At 43.3% G+C, this 24,199-nt stretch overlaps 1 protein-coding gene across 4 annotated transcripts in view; it reads right to left on the bottom strand.

The window, feature by feature from the left end:
* Positions 1 to 10,576: 10,576 nt before the first annotated feature.
* Positions 10,577 to 24,199, bottom strand: part of Sephs1 (selenophosphate synthetase 1) — a 29,863-nt gene continuing 16,240 nt past the window's right edge. For all 4 annotated transcript variants that reach the window (XM_055593803.1, XM_055593806.1, XM_055593805.1 and 1 more), the window contains exons 7-9: positions 22,475 to 22,574; positions 15,506 to 15,718; positions 10,577 to 14,511 (exon numbers count right to left, since the gene is read on the bottom strand). In XM_055593803.1, coding sequence (XP_055449778.1) covers positions 14,297 to 14,511; positions 15,506 to 15,718; positions 22,475 to 22,574 — 528 coding nt within the window. In that variant the 3' untranslated portion in view covers positions 10,577 to 14,296. The remainder of the gene's footprint in view (positions 14,512 to 15,505; positions 15,719 to 22,474; positions 22,575 to 24,199) is intronic.

Raw genomic sequence — 24,199 nt, 5'->3', positions numbered from 1 at the left:
AGGGATAGAGAGGATAGAGCTGTAGGTTTGCTGCGATCTTTGTGTGGGTCTATCAGTTATGTTCAGGCCTCTGGTTAGTACTGAGAGCAAAGCTTTTTACTGTTCAGTTTTAATGCAAAGTGGTAGGATCAGCAAGATTTGCTAGCCTTTCTATAAACTGTATCTGATTAAAAGGTTTGCTTTGATTTTAGTTCAGAGAGAGCAGATTTAAAGTTATGCTAAATATTGCAATTGAGCCTTACCTAGTCTCTTTGTTTAGGTTTTTTTTTTTTAAGGTTAAGCCTAGGCTACTTAAAATATATAGTTCTAAAACATGCATTTTAGGAATATGCTAGAATTAGAGAGCATAGCATTCTGTTTTATAGGACACAGTTTAGAGCAGACGATAAAGATAGACAAAGAATAACTCAGACCTGCTGGCCCTCAAGCTAGTCAGAGATATGATGAATATGGCATTTTAACATGTGTAAGCTTATTGTGACAGAAAGTCCCAAAATCCTGGCAGTAGCTCCCCAAGGTCTCCGAGAAGATTGGGCACAACAACAGATGACTGTGACTCTAGATTGTGGTATGCTAACCACTGGGCAATACTGCCTCAACTGGCCCACTGCTAGGGCCCAGCCTAAACTGTGGACAATGCCATGGACACCTGGAGATCATTGTTTCACATTGCAAAAGGCAAGGTGAGGTCAATCTTTCGTGTTCCTCTTTCCATAGAAGCAATCTCTCATCTTCTGTGCCTGGCAGGACCGCCTCTGTTCAGGATGCCGTGAGACCACAGGAGCCAGGGACACTGCCTAGGTGATGGACTACATATTCATCTCTGTCATTTTGATTGGCACATGGATTGGTATATTTATTTAGCTTATAATTTATCCTTCTCAGGTCTCTGATCACTTTGACAGCTAGGCTAAGCTTATGATAACTTTGCAGCTAAAGAGCAGACAATTAGATCCACTGTTAGCTCATTGATCAGTTCATTAGCGAGTTAGAAGTACTAGGTACTAGCTCTCTTATTTAGAAAGAAAAACAGGTTTGCTCACAGGACTCATGTTAGTTGCCTGTATATTAAGATAAATAAATGGATAAAAAAAAAAACAGAGCTTATGTAGGGTCTGAGAATATGGAAGTTTAGAACATAAAAATCTAGAGTGTTATTTGGTCTGGAAAAATGCTTCAGGGTTAATAAATGCAAAAAAGATTAGAGAGTCTTAAGTAAATGATTTAAGGCATATAAATATACCTTATAATGATATAAAAATATTTTAAAGCATATTAAAAATGGGAGATACTTTAGATTTATCCCCCCTCTTTGCTACTGTTGTGCTTATGTTATAAGATTTCAGAAGTTCAGAGTTTTGGCATTAATCAATAGAGTTCTGATAAGTTGGTGGAGCACTGACTACTTATTATTCAGTCACCAGCTTGAGATTTTAATTTCCTTTGGTTGTCTTCTGGAGATAGACTTAAAGGTGCTTCTCGTCATGTTAAAAACATCCATTTAATGTGTATATCTGACCCAAAAAGTCATAGCTTTTAGTATAGTATTCTTAATATCTGCCATTTCTGGGGTAGACTTTGACACAACAATATCTTAAACCTATTCCTTCTAGTTACTTTATAAAGAAAAATTCAAACATCCAGGGTTTAGCACTAAAGCCAATAATGTATTTCTGCCTAACTTTCCAGTGTAAACATGGAGATGGGGGCTAAAATAGATGCTGAATGTATGAAAAATGGCCAAGCTCCATTCGTGGCTGATTACCAGCAGCTATGCCCACAGAAGAAATGTTACTGTGGACACACTTAAGTTGTTTATAAAGGTTATAAAACAAACAGCTGATACTCATTCAGTGAGATGCAGTTTTACCTGTTACTCTCAAAATGTTGTTATATTCGATTTGCTGATATGTTACTTTTCTGAGTTTTTTAAATATATAGTTCCTTTTCTGTGCCAAAAAATTCATATGAGTTTCAGGAAAAAGTTATGTGACCTGGATCTGGCATAGCTCAAAAAGATCACAGATGAGATTTTCCCTGGTCCTTCCCATTTAATAGACAAATGTTAACTTCTGTCTCTAGTCTGAATTTGTCTCAGCAGATTTTCACCTGTTTGACTCTGTTCCGGGATCAGCTATGGACTGCAAGCTGAAATCTGGACTTCCTGGAAACTGACATGATTGCTCCCTGCCTCTTCGGGTGGATCAACTAACCAGATGCTTGTGACTGCCCCATTGCCCAGCCTTTGTCTGGCATTTCAGCCCCCCTAGCCCCTGATGCCAACAGTCCAATGGTCAGAACTGAAGAAGCTCCAGAAGATGGATCTTCGGCCCCAAATCCCACCTAGCAGGCTGAAATGCTAAGTCAAAAGGGGCTCCCTGACATTAGCTATTATCTTGGGCATCTGCTTAGCTGAAATGGGAACTAATATTGTGGCAACTGGGCTAAAAGCCTAGAGAGACACTAAAGAAAAAGGATAATAGTTCTCTTTGGCTTACACCCTGAAGGGACCCCTACTCATTTTGATTTTTATCTTTGAGCCTTGTATTTTCAATTGCTTAATGGCTTTCATAAAGAAATGCTTGAGGGCAGTATAGCTAATGGTACTCAGATCTCATTGTAAAAAGGTAAATCTACAAAAAGGTAAATACAAAGGGTCATATCTGGAAGACCCAAGATTGGGTCTTCAAATGATCATGGGAAAGGGGGAAATGAGAGACCAAAAGATTAAAAATGGGCTATTAATTAAGGCCTGAGCTAGGTGGGTGGAGAAGTCCAGTAATGCCCTGAGGGGAAGGACCGCCTTACTGCATTCTTTCCCCACCCACTAGAGATACAGTTGCCAGGAAACTGGCCCATCCCCCTAGGGGGGACACCAGGTCATTATGGTCTGGGGACCTTCCTATAGCCAATCAATTCAAAATGTAGCATTTTGACCAATAGATGCTTGCTAGGCAGGAATCGCCCCTGCCTTGGGCATGCTGGGATGGCCAAGAATCTTTAAATCACCCAACTAACCTGGGCACGCATGCTTGGCTCCCACTGCTTCGGTGGTGGGGGGTGTGGGCCCAAGCTGTGGCTTGTAATTTACAATAAAAAGAATCTCATATATTTATAGTGGAATCTGTTTATTCCTGATCTTTGGGGTTCGTGAACTGGGCAGAACAGTAACTGAGCTTAGAATACAGAGCCCCCCCCCCTTGAGAGGCCAGCATAGAAAACTATCTCATCTAAACCAGCCCAACATCTGTTTTGTTTTGCTGAGATAGGGGCTGAGGTTTCTGACTATGTTACCCAGGCTAGCCTAGGACTTCTGGACTGAAGTGATCCTCCTGCCTCATCCTCTGGAGAAGATGGGACAAGAGCTATTCACCTCAGTGCCAAGTTTACACTTGCTTTAAAGAGTTGTTTTAGGTTTATGTATTTGACGTGTGTGAGTATGTTGCTGCATGTGTGTATGTGTACCATGTGCCTGTTGCTGACGGAGGCCAGAAGATATTAACTCCTAGAACTAGAGTTATGGATGGTTGTGAGACACCATGTAGGTGCTGGGTACTGAGGCCTGGTCCTTCACAAGAGCAACAAGTTATCTTGGCTGCTGAGCCATCCTTCTAGCCCCGCTTTGCTGTTTTGGAAACAACTCTTATGCTTGTTTTTAGCCAAATGGCTGAGAAGTGACAAAAACAACTTTTAAAATACAACCTTCAAAATTATCTCAGAACAGTATCCCCCAAATGCCTAAGTTAAAGAGAATAGTTTTTTCAATACCTATGTTTAAGCAGCTAAAAACAGTAGAAACTAAAACAAAAAGCAAATAAACAAGAAAACCCAACAACAAAACACCCCAGATTAAATTCAAGGGTTGTGCATACCGAAGGGAATTTGAGTTTTCCGTCTCTGGGGATGTGGCTCAGTGGGTGAGGTGCTGCTAGCAGGTATGGAGTCCTGGGTTCATGCAGAAATGTGGTATGCTGAGGCATGCAAGCAACCCCAACACGTGGGCAGGGAAGCAGTGGGATCAGCAGTTCAATGAGGCCAGCCTGGGCTGCCTCATTGTGAAAAGAAAGAAAGAAAGGAAAGAGACGCTCATCATAGACATGAGAAATTATCTGTAGTCAACTCCCAAATGAAAAATTCTGAGAACAGCTATGAATGCAGGCCAGGTAATCAGGTGGCAAGCTTTCCTTTGTTGTTCCTTTTATGAATAGGGTCTGGCTGCATAGCTCAGGTGGCCCCAGAATACCATGTAACTCAAGTTAACTCAATACTGTGTAACTCAGTCTTGTGGCTACCCTTCTGCCTCTGGGTCCTGAAACTGGCTGTGTGTGCTACCCTGCCCAGCTTTAGGGGCAGGTTTTAAAGTACATCTCATTGATTCATGCACTACAGAAGGGAGCCTACTCACCCTCTGCCTGCAGCCTGCCAGGGCATCGCTTTCTTTTCCACAGTAGCTATCCGGTGCTTCCGGGAAAAATCAGGCCTCTCCTTTGATGCTTAGTCACAGAACGTAACAGCACTCCTGTCTTCCCCATCCACATAAAAGCATGCTGCATATTTCCTCCAGCTTGTAAAATCTGTCTTTTGATCAAGTTCTTGCCCAGTTATTCCTCAAAAATTCCTAGATGATTTGTCCTGGGTCTGAGATGTCCCCACAGGTAAAGGCCCTTGCTGCCAAGCATGATGACATGATCCTTTGAGCCCATGAAACTGGAAAGTGAAGACCAGCTCCTCCACGTTGTCTTCTGACCTCTGGGAGCAAAAAGACACAATAAACTCATAGATAAAAATAATGAGCAGTTAAAACAAAGACAATTCCGTTGCAGCCAATCTTGAAAGAATTATAGATATTCACTGTCTCAAATTTCTCTCCCCTTATTTTCTCTAAAGTCCAGACCATTTCTGAGCTCATTATGTTAATAAGGCTGCTCTTGTCAAGGTAACCAGTGGCTGCCCTGTGACCATCCAGGGCTTGAATCCCATTGCATCCCATCCCATGCAATCCAAGGCATGAGGCCACGTAGAGTAACCAGCAACGGCTTCCCTCCCACTCCCTCTCAGTCTCATTCCCCTGAGGTAGGTAGTCTGTCCTTTCACAGCTCCTTTCTGTAATAACTACCTTCTCAGTCATCTCCTCCAGTCTCAACTTTAAACTCCATCCTTAAGGTGAAGATCTCAAATTTGTCACCCTATCTTGGACGGTTCAACTCCAGACTCTCTGTGTCCAAAGGCCCTCTTTCTTTCTGTGTTTTTTTTTTTTTCCTCCTTTTGAGACAGGGTTTCTCTGTGTGGCCCTGGCTGTCCCAGAACTCACTCTGTAGACCAGGCTAGCCTCAAACTCAGAGATCCACCTGCCCCTGCCTCCTGAGTGCTGAGATGACAGGTGCCAAACCACCAACCTTCAACACTGAGGTTTCTAGCACATCAAAAGGAGACCTTCTCTCTTTCTCCCTCTTTCCCTCTTTCTGTCCCTTCCTCTCTTCTTCCCTTTCCCTTCCCCCTCTCTAGACATATTCTCACTATATAGGCCTGGCTAGCCTGGAACTTTCTACGTAGACCAGACTGAACTTGAACTCACAGAGTTCCTCCTGCCTCTGCCTCCTGAGTCTGCCATATACACAGCTAAAAGAAGAATTTCTAACCTTGCTGCACAAAAGATGCCAACCCTCCTGAAGCTCGTGTTCACGCCACAGGACCCAGGAAGGGCAAATGTGAGCTTATTTGGAAAAACAGGTCTTCACAGATGTGATCAAGGGGCTTAAAAGCAATGTCACAGGTTTGTGGCATTTTGTTTGTTTGGTTGTTTTAAATTTATTTTTATTTTTTATGTTTGTGAGTGTTTTGCCAGCGTGTATGTCTGTGTACACGCAAGGCCAGAAGTGATCGTGGGGATCTTCTGGAACTGGAGTTTCAAACAGTTGTTACTTACCATGTAGGTGCTGGGAATCTGAATCCTCCACAAGAGTAACAGTGCTCTTAGCCACTGAGCCACCTCTCTCCCTCCACCCGTTTTGAGACAAGAGCTTCATGTAGCTCAGGCTGGTCTTGAACTCACTGTGAGAGTGAAGATGACTGAATTCTTGATTTTTCAGCTTCCACCTCCCAAGTCCTGAGACTGCAGGCATGCACCATCGCATCCAGCTTCCGACTCAGGATTTCAATGCTTCATCCTCAGAAGGGTGCTGTACTGGGAGGCTGTGGAAACAGCGGTGGGGCTAGCTGGGGCAAGGAGGCCACTGGGGGTGAGCTGTTGGGGGTGTACTCTCTGTCTTAGTAGGGTTTTATTGCTGTGAAGAGACACGATGAACTCTTATAAAGGAAAACATTTAATTTGTGGCTGCCTTTCAGTTTCAGAGGTTTGCTCCATTGTAATCATGGAGGGAATTACAGTAGTGTGCAAGCAGACTTGGTGCTGGAGGAACCGAGGGTTCCTCATCTCGATGCAAAAGAGACTGCTACACTGGATATAGCTTGAGCATAAGAGACTTCAAAGACTACCTCCACAGTGACACGCTTCCTCCAACAAGTCCACACCCACTTCAATAGTGCCACTGTCCCTGGTCCCTCCCTGTCCTGCTCTCTACCTCTGGTCTGCCAAGAAGTGAAGAACATCTTTCACCACAAGCTGCCACCACCATGATACTCTGTCCAAGAGCATGAGACCAAGCAACCACAGGAGCCGAATAAGTTTGTCCACCTTTAAGTTAGTCTGTTAGAATATCTGGTACGAACAATAGAAAAGTAAGGAACACATTCACCCCAGGCTCTTGCATTTAGGCTACTGCATGAAATTGACTCACTGAAAAGTATCCCCAAAGTGACTGTGACGCGCCCTTTGTCCCACTCCCATCTGTGTGACGGTATGTTTGTGTGAGTACTGGTGTCCACAGAGGCCATAGGTGTCAGATTCCTTAGAACTCCAGTTACAGGTGAGTGGGAGCCACCTAAAGGGGGTGCTGGAAACTGAACTCAAGTTCTCTGCAAGAGCAGAACATATTCTTGACCCCTGAGCCATCCCTCCAGCACCCAACCCACTCATCTTAATGACAGCCACTGAGCTACAGTATTCTGTAGCAGAGGAAGAATATAGGGAAAGAGATGATCCAGACACTCACACTTCACATTTACTACTTTATCTGAAGACCTGAATCACAGTCTCAGGTTCTGTCCCATGAAAATCAGTTGAAAGACAGGCATAGTGGCACACGCCTTTAATCCCAGCACTTGGGAGGAAGAGGCAAGCAGATCATTGTGAGTTTGAGGCCAGCTGGGTCTACAAAGCAAGTCCACGATAGCCAAGGGTAGACAGAGAAACCTTGTCTCAAAAAAAAACAAAACCAAAAACTAAAACCAGAACAAAAACAAAACAAAACAAAAACCAAAAACAAACAACAAAAAAAAAAAAAAAAAAAAAAAAAAAAAAAACAGGGGATAGCATACCAGAGGCAGGAGAATGAAACCAGAGGGCCTGTCTGCTGTAATTCTGGCAAGGCTTTTGTTTCTGGCTTGAATTAATTAGCCTTATTATTATTATTTTACCTTTTCTGTGGTACCAGGGATCAATTCAAACCAGGGTCTCATGAGTAGTAGGCAAATACCATACACTTGAGCTCCCCACCCCCAACCCCAGTTGTGCCTTCTAAGCTGCTTGTAAATACAAAGAAGAAAGGGCCTGCCAGTGCCACCGGAAAAATCTCTTACCTTCATGGCCCGCTGTGTGTGCTTTCTTCTTGGAGTTAGCCATGTTAACTCGCATTGTTCAGTATATACAAATGCATATGTGCCTGGGGTGCAGGTTCACCCCTGTAGTCTCAGTTCTCAAGAGGTGGAGACAGGAAGGTGGCGACACACTCGAGGCCATCCTGATCTGCACAGTGAGTTCAAGGTTGACTAGAGATGCATAGCAATATCCTGTCTTAAAGGAATAATTAAACACACATTCTCACACACATATTTAATGACCCAGGATTTTGTGACTGAAAAAACTACAGCCCAAGCCAGGTGGTGGTGATGTTGCAGGTCTTTAATCGCAGCACGTGGAAGGCAGAGGCAGGCAGATCTCTTGTGAGTTCGAGGCCAGCCTAGTCTACAGAGAGAGTTTCAGGTCTACACAGAGAAATCCTGACTCAAAAAAATGAAGGAGAGAGAGAGAGGAAACAGACAGAATAATACATCCCAACACTGGGAAGCAGACAGGAGCCGAGGCCAGTCTCCACCTCAGTGAAAACTTAACTCAAAAGGGGTTGGGGGGTGGGGCAGAAATCTGTCCAGAGCTGGACACACTATCTCCATAGGTTGAAAATACCAGATCCTTACCGAGAATCCTAATGGACATATTCTTCATAGCTTGGTCCTATAGGAATCGTCTGTTATGGCAAACAATCTCTAGCAAACCAGATCATTTAAGCTGCACTCCATAAACTCATGTGTGTCTCTCCAAGTATGAGCTGCTCAGGAATGGACTCTGATAGACCCAGATCTGCAGTCAGGACAACAGATGGATAAGTCTGCAAATCTCCAGGACTCATGTCATCCTAAGCAGCGCCAGGCACCCGACAAGTTGCGCTGGCACCTGGGACTTTGTTGCAGTTGGATGAGAGACGTGGGCATTAGGCTCAGATACAAGTCCACAGTACTCCTGCTGCAAAACTTTAGAGTAGTGCAGCATCAGCAGTAAGTTCCACAGCCAAAACACCAGTGTGGCGGTGGTCGTGGTTGGAATGTGGAATGCCCCCATAGCCTCATGTGGCTGAATACCTAGTCTCCAGCTGCTGTTGGATCCCCTAAGCCCCAGAGTGCTTGGCCACTAACCATGTTCAGTGGATACTTTGCCGAACATCAACCAGTTCTGGCATTCCGCCCGTGGTAGGCTAAGAACTACTTTAAAAAAAAAAAAATCTTCAAAAAAAAATTAAAATATTTTGATTTTTAATTGTATGTAGATCTAGTCTAAACGGATTAGGAAAATAGCAAGGAATGGTCAGACCAAATCAGGATCAACCTTCAGCAGGACAAACATTCAACCCAGCTAGAGTCCTGCACTGGAGCATGGGCAGTCATGGTGGAACCTCCAAAAGGCTTGAACAGCAGCCTTGCTGCTAGCACCCCACATGGCTCCTCTCCCAGGCTGGCTCTACTCCCTGCTGGCAGCTTTCCTTTCGATCTCCACTGAAGCTTCAACTTCCATCTCAGTTTCAATCGTCACCCTTCGAAACTGCCTAGAGTGACTGATTCTGACCCTGATGTACGTTTCAGGCCTCCCAGGCCTTTCTTTGAAATCTAGTTGGACCTGGGCGGTGGTGGTACACACCTTTAATCCCAGTACTCCTGAGGCAAGAGGTAGGCAGATCTTTGTGAGTTCAAGGCCAGCCTGGTCTACAGAATGAGTTCCAGGACAGTCAAGGCTACACAGAAAAAATCTCTCTTGAAAAACCAAAACTAAAACCAAAAAACAAACAAGAAAAGAAATCTAGTTGAAAGCTGTTCTGTCTTAACAATCCAAGATGATTCTGCACGTTGCAAAACCATTATATGAACGACGGTAAAGTTTTATTGAGTTGTAGCCAAATACCTTGGTACTGTGGGTACAACGGCCTCAGAGTGCCTGCATGGCTGAAAGTAGGGGGAAAGCATTTTCTCAGGAGGAGAATATTTTCACCTTTGAGACTGCCAAGTACTTGGCCCCCAGCTTGTCAGTAGCTAGTTTGCTGGGCCTGTTCTAGCGTACTCTTGCTGTGGTAAACACCACAGACGAAAGTAACTTGGGGAGGGGAAGGGTTTGTTTCAGCTTCCACTTCTGTCACAGTCATCAGTGAGGGAGGTCAAGGCAGGCACCATGGGAGAGCAGGGTGTGCTCAGTCATTCTCTGGCTTATCCTTAGCTTACTTACATAGGCCAGGATCACTGCCTTGGGAACAGCATAGCTAGGAGCAGGACAATCTGAATACCTGAATAAAAAAATGTAACTGAAAATACCAGTGAATTTCTACCCACTCCCACTGACTAGCAATTCACAGTAGCAATTCACTTATGCAAGTACTTGCAAATGATTATGTATGCATGCATACAGTTGCTAGTTTATATATAGCAGAAGGAAAGGTGGCAAAACTCTGACAAATGAACATTTCCAGGAGTACTGGTTCTGTTTTTTGTTTGTTTGGTTTAGTTTTTTGAGATAGATATGTAGCCTTGGCTCTCCTGGAACTCACTCTGCAGACCAGGCTGGCCTCAAACTTAGAGATCCACCTGCCTCTGCCTCCCAAGTGCTGGGATTAAAGGTGTGCACCAGCAGGCAGGACATGGCTACTTGTTTTGTTTTTATTTCTTTATAAAATTTGTGTGTGTGTATGTTTCATTTCCAGAGTTGCCAGGACTCTCTAAGTGCTGCAAAACATTGGAAGCAGACTCGCTAGACTGAATGGACTTGCAGATGGATGAAGGTCATGAATTTTACACTTTTTAAACTGCCCAGCTAAGTTGTATTATGCTAACATTTGAGAGGTATGCATGCATTTCTGATTTTTAAATTGCTGACTGTACTACAAACAAAAATTAGCATTTAGTAAACAGAGACATAAAGTTTCAAAGTATTGTTGTTGTTTTTATTTCTCAAAGTGGACCCAAACCCAGGAATATATCCCAAACATCAAATTTTATATAACTTTTGCTTTAAAACTATGCAAAATAAGCCTGGATGACATTACATTCTACATATTTCCATGTACATGTTTTTATTCCTGAAACACAATAATGGAAGCTACATCAGTCTTTTTTTCATAATCACACCATGATTACAGTAAACTAGTGAATTTAATTTCCATGAGAGTTTGGTTTTTCCCAGTACTGTGGACTAAATCTGGGGCCTTGTGAATGCTAGGCAAGTGCTCTACCCCTGAGCTACCCTCTGACTTTCTTCTCCTTTGGGCTGGAGGCGAGCAAAGCAGATCTCGTTAGGCTGCCCGGGCAGACTTTGAATGTCTGGTCCTCTTTCCTCAGCCTCCTGTGTATGTGGGATTACAGCCATGTTCCAAGTCCAGCTCCACAGTTTTATGGGCTTTATTACATGCAGTTCCCCTGAGCATTAAACTCCTTTAAAAGGCAGCATGACCTAGCCAGGACAATTAACATCAACAGTGTTGATATTTGAGGACTATCAATGATATGAAACCTTACAGAGACGTGTCAAGACCTAATTGCCCCATGATGAGCAAACCACAATCACTCTCTTGCCCTGCAAGTTTGGCTTCCAATGGCTCTTGACCATGCCTGGATGGCTGGAAATGCTGCCCATCTTACTTGCTTCAGGACTGTTCTAGCCCATCCAGCCCTGTTCTCATCTAACACAGAATTCTCACAAAGGCGAGGCAGCGCTTGGAGAAGCAGAGTCCACCAGCAACAGGGCTCTGGGGTTTCCCTGTGGTCTCCTGTCTCACGATTCTTATGGGGATTCTTAGCGTGGCTGTAAGCAGCAGGGTATGTTGTCTGTGACCGCCTGATCAGATGTGGAAATGAGTGTGGTTCGTGTGCAATCATTTTATCATCAGGTCTCTCAGACACCTATGCTGTGCTAATCATCTCTCAAAGTGAAAATCTACCTATTATTTCTGTCTCTACAGAATAAAATGAAGATATATAACAGTGACACCTAAAGCTATTTTAAGTGTGTTTATTGTTTAGTGCAGGAGCACACGTCACATGGAGGTCGGGTTTTCTTGCCCTTTCACATGCGTCCAGAGGAGGGATGGAACTCAGGCTCATCAGGCAGGAAGCACATATGGAGCCATGCCCCCAGAGCCGAACAGGACACTTTTAAAGGCAATGCTGATGCAAGGGGCTCCTTCATGAGTACTCATGAGTACTTCCACTTATTCATCACAAGGCATGCAGAATTTGGAAGACTTCAATATTGCAAAATACCGAGCCAAAAAGAACAAGAATGTTATTGCTTCAACCCAGTCTGTGGGAATAGCCTGCTCAACTTGGATACTCCTTTGCCAAAACTGTTTATATGAGAATTAATACTTAGTAACACACACACCCTGATGCTGAACCACAGGTCAGGCACGGGAAATTAAAAACAAACAAACAAACAAACAAACAAACAAACAAAAGGCTAAGAAAGCCATCCCCACAGCCCCACTTTTTACCCAGCTCACTGTTCCTTTTGAGATCAGTGGTTCTCGAGCTTTAATATGCAAAGCCCTAAACGGCACACTTTGAGGACAGATTACCTGGTTCCACAGCAAGAAATACTGACTGTGGGTCTGGGGAAGGGGCAGGAATGTGGACAAAGCCCAGGGTTTCTGAGCACTCTGAACACTAGTCAAGACAAGGGCTTTTTCTAGATCATGGATCCATGGACCTCCAAGTCCCTGGAATTTTCTCCTCATATGAATCATTCATCATTTGTTCAGGACATGAACAATCTAACTTCCTCTCAACAGGGTTTCTACCAAAAAAATACCAGCTGTGGGGATGGACCGTACACAGAATAAGGTCCTACTTCACCTACTATTTAAGAAAAAACAAGACAGAAGCAAGCCCAACAGTATGCTTTCTGCACTCAGAGGGTTCCAACACATTTTATTTTGCAGACCATGGGTGTGCACTTTCGAGGGCCAACATCGTCTAGATTCCTACAAAGTGTCCAGTCAGTGTCCTTTTGTGACAGCGTCCTCCGCTCGGGGCCAGGCTCAGTGGCTTCAGTTCCAGCTGCAGGTGCATCCAGGAGGTCCTGGGGCTCCTGAGGGACACAGCCACGCTGCAGCCTCTTCCTTCCAGGGGTTCCGTCAGCCCAGTGGCAGTTCCCTGGTTTTGTGTGTTGAGGAGTGAAGTTGGCCGAGTTTATAAAGCACAGCTTTGGGGCCTGTTAGCAGGAAGCATGGCGAAACCTGAAGATGTGCTGCTTTTCTTTTGAAGCCAGGTGCCTGAGGACCCAGTGCCCTTGTGCTTAAAGACGGGAATCCCCCAGCTGCTTAACAGTCTGAAAGATAAGGAAGCCTCTGTTTTTAAGAAACACAGATAACACCTTTGTAGATTGCCTATTTGTTCTAGAACTACAAAATTTAATTCAAGAAAATATAGGTCGCATGAAAGACTTAAAAGTTTATAAAACTAAAATCTAGTTTCCCCAATAAATTGTATTTTAGGCAAAAGCCTCCCAAATGCTTCTAAAATAATACTAAAAAGGGCATCTGATTATACAAGAGCAATTAAAAAAATTAAATATTTATTTGAATAACAACTTTTAAGTTTGAGCTGCAATGTTGGCAAGGAAGGTTTTTTTTTTTTTTAACACAAATCACAAAATGCGTGCACAAAAAAGTATGGGCGCAAAGACAAAATGATGCTAAGAATTAGGCTAAATAGCTGCTGATTTAAAACAAGAGGCCTGAAATCACTATACAAAATAGAAAATGTATTAAACACTATACTACCATCCACAGAACAGTCTTTATTATTGATTATATTTAAAAATTATTTGCAAAGTAAATTAGATATTGAATTATAAATGAGTATTATACATGAACTCCCCTATCTGAAGGCAGTTCCTTGTCGCACTATAGAACATCTAATTACATTGCAAAAAGTATCCTTTTTCCTATTGGCAAGGAAAACCGTTAATGGTATTACTGCAAGTACCAGGAAAGCTTTGTTTGTTTTTTTAAAAAAGAATGTTTCCTTTTTTATTCTGAGTGCTTTCCATGCAGAGTAAAGCACCTGCCTTACTGAACTGAGTGAGCTACTGGAGAGTGTCCTGGGGCAAAGAAATGCCCTGAGTTATTAGACTCAGCTTTACAAACCAAAAGGTCGAAGGAATCATGCAACCCTCTGAGTACTGGGAGACCATCATGTCACTTACCAATTCTGTCTTTCTAGAATGTCAACTGAGACACTTAAAAAAAGGACAGACTGATAGGATAAACAGAAAATGAGAAGACACACACTGCTAGGTGACATCCTCTCAGTAACGCCTGTGTGGCAAAAAAGCACCTTTAGAAAGCGCCTACGCGGCAAGAGATACGCATCTAAAGATTCAAAATGAATCAACAGTATTGGATAACAATATCATTCTCAACTCAGAAGCTGCCTCAAGGTTGGGTGCATCTTCGGTTAATGTAACAGGAAAAGAAGGCCATGGATTTCATTTTATTAATTGCATCCACTCACAGACCGACCTAAGGTCACCAGATGTGTAGACACAAGGAGATTTGTGTTGTTCTTAGAGTCTTTAATTGAAGTGATGATAAAGGAAATAGATCTATTTAAACACAAAATCAGATAGCTATTTCTGTCTAGACTAGGAGGTGGCCCCAGGTGTGGGATTCACGTTTTGCGTGGCCACTTGGGGCGCAACTTCGATAATCCGAGGTTTGTCGATGATTCTGGCTGTGCGGTTGCCCTTCTCTACAATCCCAATAATCCATGCTTGGTGGCCTTCGCCGTATTTGGGGGACTTTATCTCCGCACAGAACCGAGCTGCTTGCTCACGCGGTAGACAGATTAGCAGGCCTCCTGGCAGAGAAAGAGAAGAGGTTACTGTTTCTGTTTGTGTGGCACTGTGAGAGCAGACGGCTTTCTGTGCCTCCACCAAAGCTTACTAACACCGAGAGGTGGCTCTACTTTGGAGACAGTAAAGCCATCTGTTGGTAAACTCCTACAATGAAACACCGACAACGAAGCTAATTTCAAATGGAAAATGACCTGTCGGAATCACAGAGGACGGCAACCTTCTGTTCCTCACTATGGAAACATAAGCAGAAGAGAAAGGTGTGTGGGGCCAGAATCACACAGGGCAGCGACCTTCTCTTCCATGCTAGAAGAGGCAAACGAGAAGAGCTCCTTTCAGGGTACTCCCCTGCACGCATTCCTCAGCTCACAAAGAATGATACTTTCCAAACTTTTTTTTTTAACTTAAGACTCATGAGAGACTCTTTTTAAGATATCTAGGCACTAGTCTTGACTCTTAACTTACTGCAAAACAAACAAAAATACCAACTTTCCTTCCTGTTTCTAGCAGGCAGATCAGAAAGTTTGAGTTTCTAAGTAACCAGGGAAAAATCTTAGAGTGCATTCTATCTTAGAAAACAAAGGAACCAAACCAAGTGACTGTGGTCCCCAACTCATGTGATGCTCTCTCGGGCCCAGTAGGAGGCAGATAATGCTCTGGCCAGCCGGCAGCTAAAAGGGTTCAACTACCTTGTTTAGAACAGCAAGCAGAGGCTGCTGCATCCTGGTAGAGGGTTCTGTGGGCTCTACCCGGCCTGATATGACCTACCGTTTCTGAGCTCCCATCTTCCACACCACTATACCAAAAGGGAGAACGCAGGTACACTCAACTCAAAACTGCATTTCGGTCACACTGGAGGGGACTGCAAACTCAAAGCAGGGGCAGGCGTGGCTCTCAGGCCTGACCTCATACAAAGTGGGGACTCACAGGTGCCCAAGGCTACCGCTTTCTTAGCTTCACTGAGTTGAACCCTCAGATCAGAGAACAGAATCCTTGTACCTGATGTCTCCGGGCAGGTCCCATGCATGAGACCGAACATGTTTCCACAGGCTTTGCTCACAGCCGCCATCTTGGCTAGTACAGGAAGGTTGTGAATCACAAACGACACCTCGTTCCTCTGTTGCTTGGCTAGGTTCTGTGCATGGCCCAGAATCCCGAAGCCTGTGATGTCAGTGGCTGCGTGAGCATTGAACGTGTGCATGAGGCCTGCAGCTGAGAGAGGCAGAAGAGTGTCTTGAGAAAAACCCACCTTTTCCCCACTCAAAATCTCCACATGGAGACCTTGCATAAGAAAGCAGTGTTAGGAAGTCAACAGAGACTAGGGTCAAGTGCTGGAAGCTGAGCTCACTATAGTTCACGCCACTCAGCCACATGGAACCCAGGAGCAGTTCCACCAAGGCCAATTTCCTAGTAAGAGAAAAAGCCATAGAGAGGAATTAAGTCTCCTCTGAAGGAAACCTATCAAAACCAACCTACAGTCTACTGACATGTTTAAAGAATGCCCGACTGACTCAAAAGTCTCACCTCCCAAGTGTTGAGATTACAGGCATGTACCTTATCAGGCCTTCAGGTGTTTTTTTGTTTGTTTGTTTGTTTTTTATTCAGAGCAGCATTAGGAAAAAAGAACACTGATCAGGTTTAAAAACAAACAAACAAAAACCAAAACCTGAAAATGTCATGCCAGGCTCCGATATGGCCTATGGGAACATTTTGCATTAGTGTGTTTGATGAGTCAAACTTGTATTTTAACGTCAACTAGGATCCATGAAGACTCCCCATATGTTTATTAATGTGTAGTGACATGCATCATGAGAAGTAGTGTCACTGCTCTGGCCTCGTGGGCCTCTTTTACTATCCTTTCTTCCCTTCCCAGCCCTGGAAGCCACTCATCTTTTTATTGTCTCCATGCTTTGCCTTTTCAGGAAGGTCATGTTTTTTTTTTAGACTGGCTTCTTTCACTTAGCAGTATGCAGTAAGCTTTCCCAGGCTCTTTCATGCTTGACAGACTCCCCTTTGAAAATGGTTCAGTAATATTTCACCACCTAGATGTTCCATTTTATCTGTTCACCTACTGGGCAACTGTCTTGACTGTGACTATACTTGGCACCATGAACAGTATGTGCAGATTTCTGTGGACTATTCCTTTGGGGTAAACAGTCAGGGGCACCACTGTTAGAGCATACGGCTAGAAATAACATTAGTGCTCCAACAAGCAGCCCAAGTCTGCTGAAAAGTGGGTCTGTAGTTTACATTTCCACCACAAATGAACAAGAGTTCCCGTGGCTCCTCACTCCTGTCAGCATCTGGTGTTGCTGGTGCCTGCAGTTTGACCGATGTGTAGAGGGCCTCACTGTTTTAGTGTGTGGTTCTCTCAGCACAATCATCCCAGGCATCTCTGGATATCTTATTGCCAGGACATCTCTCATGTGGTGTCAGTTCAGAACTTATTTTTTTAAAAACTGTTTTCTTATTTCTGAGCTTTAAGAATTTGTCATGAATTCTGGTCATCAGACCACTGTCAGCAATGTGTTTTACAAAGATTTTCTCCCACTCTGTGCCTTGGCCTTTCTTCTGTGCATATATGTATGTGACGTGTGTAAATGTGGCGAGCAGAAGCAACTGCGGGTGTTGCTGTTCAGGTGACATCCACCTTGCTTTTTGATTTTTAAGAATATTTTATTACTTTAATGTGTATGGGTGAAATGTGTATTTTAATGTGCATTTGTGTGCCTGGTGCCCATGGAGGCCTGAAGAGGGCATCTGATGCTCTGGGGCTGGAGTTAGAGAGCTGTGAGCTGCCATGAGGCAGTGCTGGGAACGGAACCCAATTCCTCTCTAAGAGCAGCCAGTACTCTTAAGTGCTGAGCCATCTCTCTAGCCCTTCACTTGGTTTTTTGAGATACTGAGACCTGAGGCTCACTGGTTAGAATAGATTGGCTGGCAGGAACCTATCTACCTTTGCCTCCCAGCCATGTGGGCCCAGGGACTGGAGCCCAAGACCTCATGACTATGGACAAGCACATTCTCCACTGAGCTACTTCCCAAGATCTTTCATCACCTTAGCCTTTGTGTACAAAACAACTTTATCTCAACATCTAACATCCATCTTTCCCTAGTCTAAGACTTCTGTTTATGTAAGCAGGCATCTCTAAACCCACTATGGGGTAAACTTTGTTCTGTGTTACGCTCTTGGGGGCCTGTAGTTCTCTGGTATATTCCGATTTATAGCTTTTTTGAAGGACAAAGATCTTTTGTTTGTTTTTGCATATGATGTCCAGTTGTTCCAGCACCATCTGCTGAGCAGCCTGTTTGCCCCGCTGGTTTGGCTTTGACCTAGGGCCAGATGTCAGTGTGAGTACAGTGGCACAGCTCTTATTTTCTTAGTAAGGAAAACGAGAAGTTTCATTTTAAAATAGATTGTTCCAAGGTCTTTTTAGTAGGCCATTATTCGGTCCTTCAGAATTGTGTGTGCTAGCGCAGATAATGACAGACAAATCAGCAGTAGGATACAGGAGTAAGAGCATGTGTGCTTATAATGACCGCTGGTCTAGGACAACATTTAAAGCCATGGAGGAATATGTAACAATGCAAATGGAAGCTGTTTTGGGGTGGACAACTATGTACAATTTTCTTCTGTGCTTTTTTGTTGTTGATTTAAAAAATATATAAAACTGATTTAAAAATAACCACAAAGTTCTGTGTAATCAGAAACAATATAATTTGCAACAGCTGTTTTTTTAAAGAAGCATAGCAAAGATATTTCAGTTACAATATTCATTTGCCCTTATTCAGTTACAATTTTTATCAAAAGATATTTTATGCTCTAAACAAATGAGACACATGAGAAAAATAGACTCTCTCCACCACTATCTTTACATCTCTGTTTCAACAGGAGCACACGTCACTGCACTCTGATACATGAACATGAGATCTGTGTAACTGCTGTGCGCTAAGACTTAGCTTAATCAGACATTCAGGTCACCCGCTGCTACAACTCCCAGGCAGTGCTAGCAAGCGCTGTGTGCAGGGGCTCAGGGACTGTGTGTCAGAACCGCCACAACTGTTAGGTTTTTCTCTAGCTGCTTCCCTCTTCTGTGAAGAGCTGAATCAAGTATTTTGTGAAATCGTAATAGCATTTCCTAAAACAATTTCCATTAAAGACAGATTTATTACAGTAGGGCAATAGGTAAAAATATCCCAAAGCAAACTCACAAAGGTTTTTTAAAAAGAAAGTAAACACATTCCAATAGGAATCAGGGAGACTAGAGACTTTAACTAGGGGTTGATATTTCTCTATTGAGCTGTGTTAGTTTTTAAAGCTTTTCTAGAGAAGGGAACAAATGTGATAACAATACATTGTACTGAAAATTAAAACAACAAAAGCAGTAACAAAAAACCTCTATCAGAAGCATAAAATTCCATCTCCTGTTTTTTTCCTTCCAGGTTTCTGAGACAGGGCCTCACCACTCTGCCCAGGTTGGCAATTAACTTACTTTACACCCAGGCATGCCTTGACCTATGACCCTCTTTCATCAGCCTGCTGGGCAGCTGGCTTGGTAAAATATGTATTTGTGAAAGACTTGGGTGTTCCTGTTATAAGCTGAATTAACGTTTGTGAAAGGTCTGTGCCAAGACTGTTTTTGGTTTTGCATGTTTACTTGTTCCAGCACCCTTTGCTGAAGGGCCCATATCTCCTCTACTGACAGTTGTTGCAAATCTCTACATAGCAAATTAAGACATTAGTAGCTGGAGAAATGGCTCAGTAGGTAAAGCACTTGCCATGCAAGCATAAGGCCCTGAATTCAGGCTCCCGGAGGACACAGCCCTATGGAGCATCTGCATTTCTAGTACTCCTAAAGTGAGACAGTTCCCAGAAGCTCACAGATCTGGCACACAGCAGCGAACATGGGACCTGTCTCACACAGGTGGAAGGTGAGGACCAACAGGATGGCCCTCTGATTTTCACGTAAGTTCCACAGCACCCACACACACCCGTATTCACAGGTCACAGTGATGGTGATTGGGTCAGGGGAGAGGAGCAGTGCATAAAAAACTAAAAACAAACTCCAGAAATAGTGCTTAGGGTTTTGTTGTTGTTTTGGTATTTTTCAAGACAGGGTTTCTCTGTGTAGTGTTGGCTGTACTGGACTTGTTTGTAGGCCTCCAGGATGGCCTGGAACTCACAGAGTTCCTCTGCCTCTCTGAGTACTGGGATTACAGGTGTGTGTCACCATGCTCAGCTTGCGTAATGTTTTTAAAAGACTTGAGACCCCTGCTTAATTATAAAATATTTAACTGGTGTGAATACCAACAAAAGAGTGTAAGAGGCTTAAAGCTGGGGCTGGAGAGATGACACACAGTTAAAGAGTGCTTTTTGCTCTTCTAGAGAACCCAAGTTTGGTTCCCAGGACCCATGCTTAGAACATCTTGCAATTCTAGTTCCAGGGAATCTGACACCCTCTTCTAGCCTTCAAGGGCACCTGCACATATGTTCACACATACAGGCACATAAAGACATAAAAAGGATTAAACTATGTCAAGTGACTGCCTTGGTACGCTGGCTTGGTTTATGTCAACTTGGCACAAGCTGGAGGGAACTCCAATTAAGAAAATGCCTCCAAGAGATCAGCCTGCATAAGACAGGGTGTGGTCCCCAGCACCGCATAAAGTGGGTACTGTAATACATACCTGTTATTTCACTCCTTAGGAGACAGAGGCAGGCTGATCTCCGGAAGTTAGAGCTTAGCTAAGGCTACATACAAAACAAAACAAAACAAAAAAACCTGACACTGTCTTTGGGATGCTGTAATTCTCCAGTAATGGCTGATTCTTCTTATCACAGAAAGGCAGCTAAGCTCCCATGGCCATTCTTACAATTGCAATGTACATGTAACCTGCTTATTAACAGGCCACACCCTCTAGGAAGTCTTGGCTGTAACTTGATCAAAGCGTGCATGGGAGGGCTGGAGGGTGCAGTCCTCCAGTGTATATTGTACAAGAGATAGAGTGGAGACTCAGTCGGAGACACGGAAATTTGATAGAGATGCTACCTCCATGCTATCTAAGGAGTGCCCCGGCTAACACATTACCCTGAATGTACAAACTTAGCTCCAATTTCAAGAGGCTCATGATGAGTAGCTCGGACATCTTTGTGTTATCTGACCAATAAATCTAAATACAAACACCTGAAAAGGGAAAGTTCTCATTACCACACAAATGACACTCCATGGTATATCTAAATTCAGTTTTCAAATGCCTTGTCTTTCCTATAATGAACATTAGCTTTAGAATAGTCTTTCCTCTACATATTCCAAAGTCTGGAGGTAAAATCTACTCAGAGTAACTTTATTTACACCCCTTAATTACAGGTTTTGTCTATGGCAAAAGAAGCTATTCTACTCCTACAATTAAAATAATATTTAGGGCCAGGGAGAAAGTATGAATTTGACTTAGTCAAGTAAAGTATGGTTTAGACCCCTAGAATCCAAGTAACAAACCTGGGCATAGTGCCATATGCTAGGGAGGTAGAGACAGGCGGAGACCCAGGGCCAGCCAACAGCTTAGCCTAAGCATGAGCTTCAGGTCGGTGAGACCCTGTCTCAAAAAACAAGCTGAAGGGCACTCAAGGTTGACCTTTGGCTTCTATACACCTGCATACATGCATGCACCTACCTACATATACACATACATACACATATATGAAAGAGAAAAAGCAACATTTGACTACTTTATAGCACCTGACTTATGATTTTTTCATATACAAATGAATAAAAATATTATGCAATAAGGTTGCTTACATCTCTCCATTCAAATACAACGAGCCACTATTTTAACTATTGTAAAGCCTATGTTGTGGTTAGAATGAGTAATGGCTACCACAGGCTCATATAGTCACATATTTGGTGACAGTAAGTGGAACTGTTTGGAAGGATTAGGAGGTGTGGCCTTGTTGAAGGACATGTGTCATTGGGAGCAGGCTTGAGGTTTCAAAAGCCCATGTTATTCCCAATTAGCTCTTATTCACTGCCTCCTGTTTTTGGATAAGGATGTAAGTTCTCAGCTACTGCTGTAGCACCATGCTCCCTGCCATGATACAAAACAGATCACACTCTGAAACTGTCATGTTTTCTCACAGCAACAGAAAAGTAATCAAGAGTCCTCAAGTTCATAATTGAAAGGGCAAACTGTTGCTACTGCAGTTTTTTTTTTTTTCATTAAAAAATAATTCATTTTAAAAAAATTATATGTATGGCTGGGCTTGGTGGTGTACATGCCTGTAATCCTAGCACTCAGAAAGGCTGAGGCAGGCAGATCTCTGTGAGTTCAAGGCCAGCCTGGTTTACACAGTGAGTCCAGAACAGCCAAGACTACATAGAAAATGTGTATTTGTATATGAATGTGCACACAATGCCAAGTGCTTTTGGAGGCCAATCACCCTGTATGGCGGCTAGGACCTGAACCCCGAGCCTCTGCAGGAACAGCTGACCCTCTAGTGGGGTTCCCAAAATGCACGCTGACAACTGGCGTGAAGGAGGAGGAAGGCACATGTGGACATTACAGTGAGAAATTATCTAATACAAGTCACATCTAACACTTTTTACTGAGAATATGCCACATACAGATTCTCTTAACTTATGACAGGGTTCAATCAACAGATTGAACATATTAAAGAGTGGAAAGCACTAGGAAGCTGTCATAAATGAAACTGTAAACTAAATACCACCTGCCTATAGATTCCCAGTAGTCACCGATGGAACCAAGGCAGCCACCAAGAGGTGTGTAGCCACGAGCAATGTTCTTCCTGTGGCCTGGCTTTTCTTACTTTTTGTATGACTGAAGAGTTGAGGAAAACAGACCACTGTGAACTAAGATTGTATGCAGTCAACGAAACCTCAAGTATCCCATTCGTTACTTGGTCTTTCCCAGAATATTTGCTAAGCTCTGAACAGAATGGCTTTTGCCCCATACCTGTCCTGTTGAGCCGTGCCATGTTCATCATTGCCTCTTGGTATGCCAACTCTACGTCTTCTTGGGTGACCACTAGCTTAATTTTATTCCATTTTTCAGGCTAGCCATAGGAACACAGGTGAGAGAGAAAAAAAGAGAAAACATGATTCACTTTTACTGCTAACCACTTGCCATCTTCTAGGATGGATGTGTCTCTGTGTTTGTATATTGCTAGTGATCAAACTTCATACATGCTCGGCATATCCTGTACCAATGAGCCACACCCTAGTTTACCCAGCCTATCAAGGCATAGAAATGCTCTAAGACGATGATATTCTGAGCTTGGTATTTTTCAGTGGAAGTATCATCATGCTATCGTTTGCTTATCCCACATTTCCATAGTAAACTACCACAGCTTGCTAGATATGTAAACTTAATGGGACACACTGCTGAACGCTCCTCTTATTTGCCAAGTGTAAGCCCTTTATTAACATTGTTTTCAAGGGCCGAGAATGAAGGTCAGGCAAACGCTTGCCTAGAATTCACAAAACCGTGAGCACTGTAAGAACAGAACAGAACTGTCTCCATGCCATTGGCTCTATTCCTCATTCTCTCTACTAGGTGATGGCTTCCATTTTTATGTTATACCTTTGTACTTTAATGGACTCCTGCTGTGAAGTTATCCTGATGTGAAATTTCAACTTTCCATGCTGAGGACAGCCTTGGGTGAGCAAATGAGGTCATCAAAGGGACAAAAAGGTCTTTGTCTGATTTTCAAAGAACCTAACACCATGATATAAGGTTCATGGCACAAAGATAACACAGATTACTAACTGCTCTCTGACTCATGTGTTCACTTACCTGTCTTGAACACAGTAAACAATATCCAAGGTGCTGGGGTCAGTACTTAGTGGTAGAGCCTGCTGAGCACGTGTGAGGCTGTTTGGTGCCCAGCACCACAAAACCCAAAGCTGCCTACCCACTGCTGGACATTAATAGCAACTTCTGTCCACCGTGCCCACGATTCCTTCTCTCCAGAAGTAACTTCAGTCTGATGTCTGTACCCATTATTCTCTGTTGTCAAAACCCAGTATCCTCAGACCATGGATTCTAATACTCTATGACGATGGCCTCTAACCTTTATTTAAAGAATGCAACAAAATCTTATGCTATTACATTGTATTTGGAACTTGCTTTTTAAAATTCTGAGAATTTGCCAAAAATAAGTAATAAAGCAATGGTGTGTGAAGCAGAAGTAGAGACTGGAAGGCCCTGGCGCCCTCATTCTTGACACTCACGCCTGCCCTACATCTAGACCCTCTACAAGACCAGGCAGGCTAAGCAGTCATGCTGTTCAGCATTCTGTGGACAATCCCCATAGCAGCTTTCCAGAATGTTTTACATGACTAGGAAATGGGGAAAAGATGTGAACAAATGGTCACCTTTGAGATTAAAACAAAAATTTTAAAAAGATTTTAGTATTATTCATTTTGTTTATTGGTTTTTTTGTTGTTTTTTTTTTTTTCCAAGACAGGGTTTCTCTATGTAGCTTTGGCTGTCCTGGAACTCTCTGTAGGCTGGCCTCAAACTCACAAAGATCCACCTCCCTCAGCCTCCTGAGTGCTGGGATTGAAGGTGTGCACCACCACTGCCCTGCAAGATTTATTTTTTTATATTTTATGTATGTGGATGTTTTGCTTACAGGTATGTCTATGCACCACATGTGTGCAGTCTCCAGAGAGGCCA

Source organism: Psammomys obesus, unplaced genomic scaffold (assembly GCF_907164565.1).
Source record: "Psammomys obesus unplaced genomic scaffold, mPsaObe1.curated_primary_1811, whole genome shotgun sequence".
NCBI classification, from domain to species: domain Eukaryota; kingdom Metazoa; phylum Chordata; class Mammalia; order Rodentia; family Muridae; genus Psammomys; species Psammomys obesus.
Note: the sequence above shows the minus strand (reverse complement) of the source record. Positions and strands in the feature narration are given on the sequence as shown.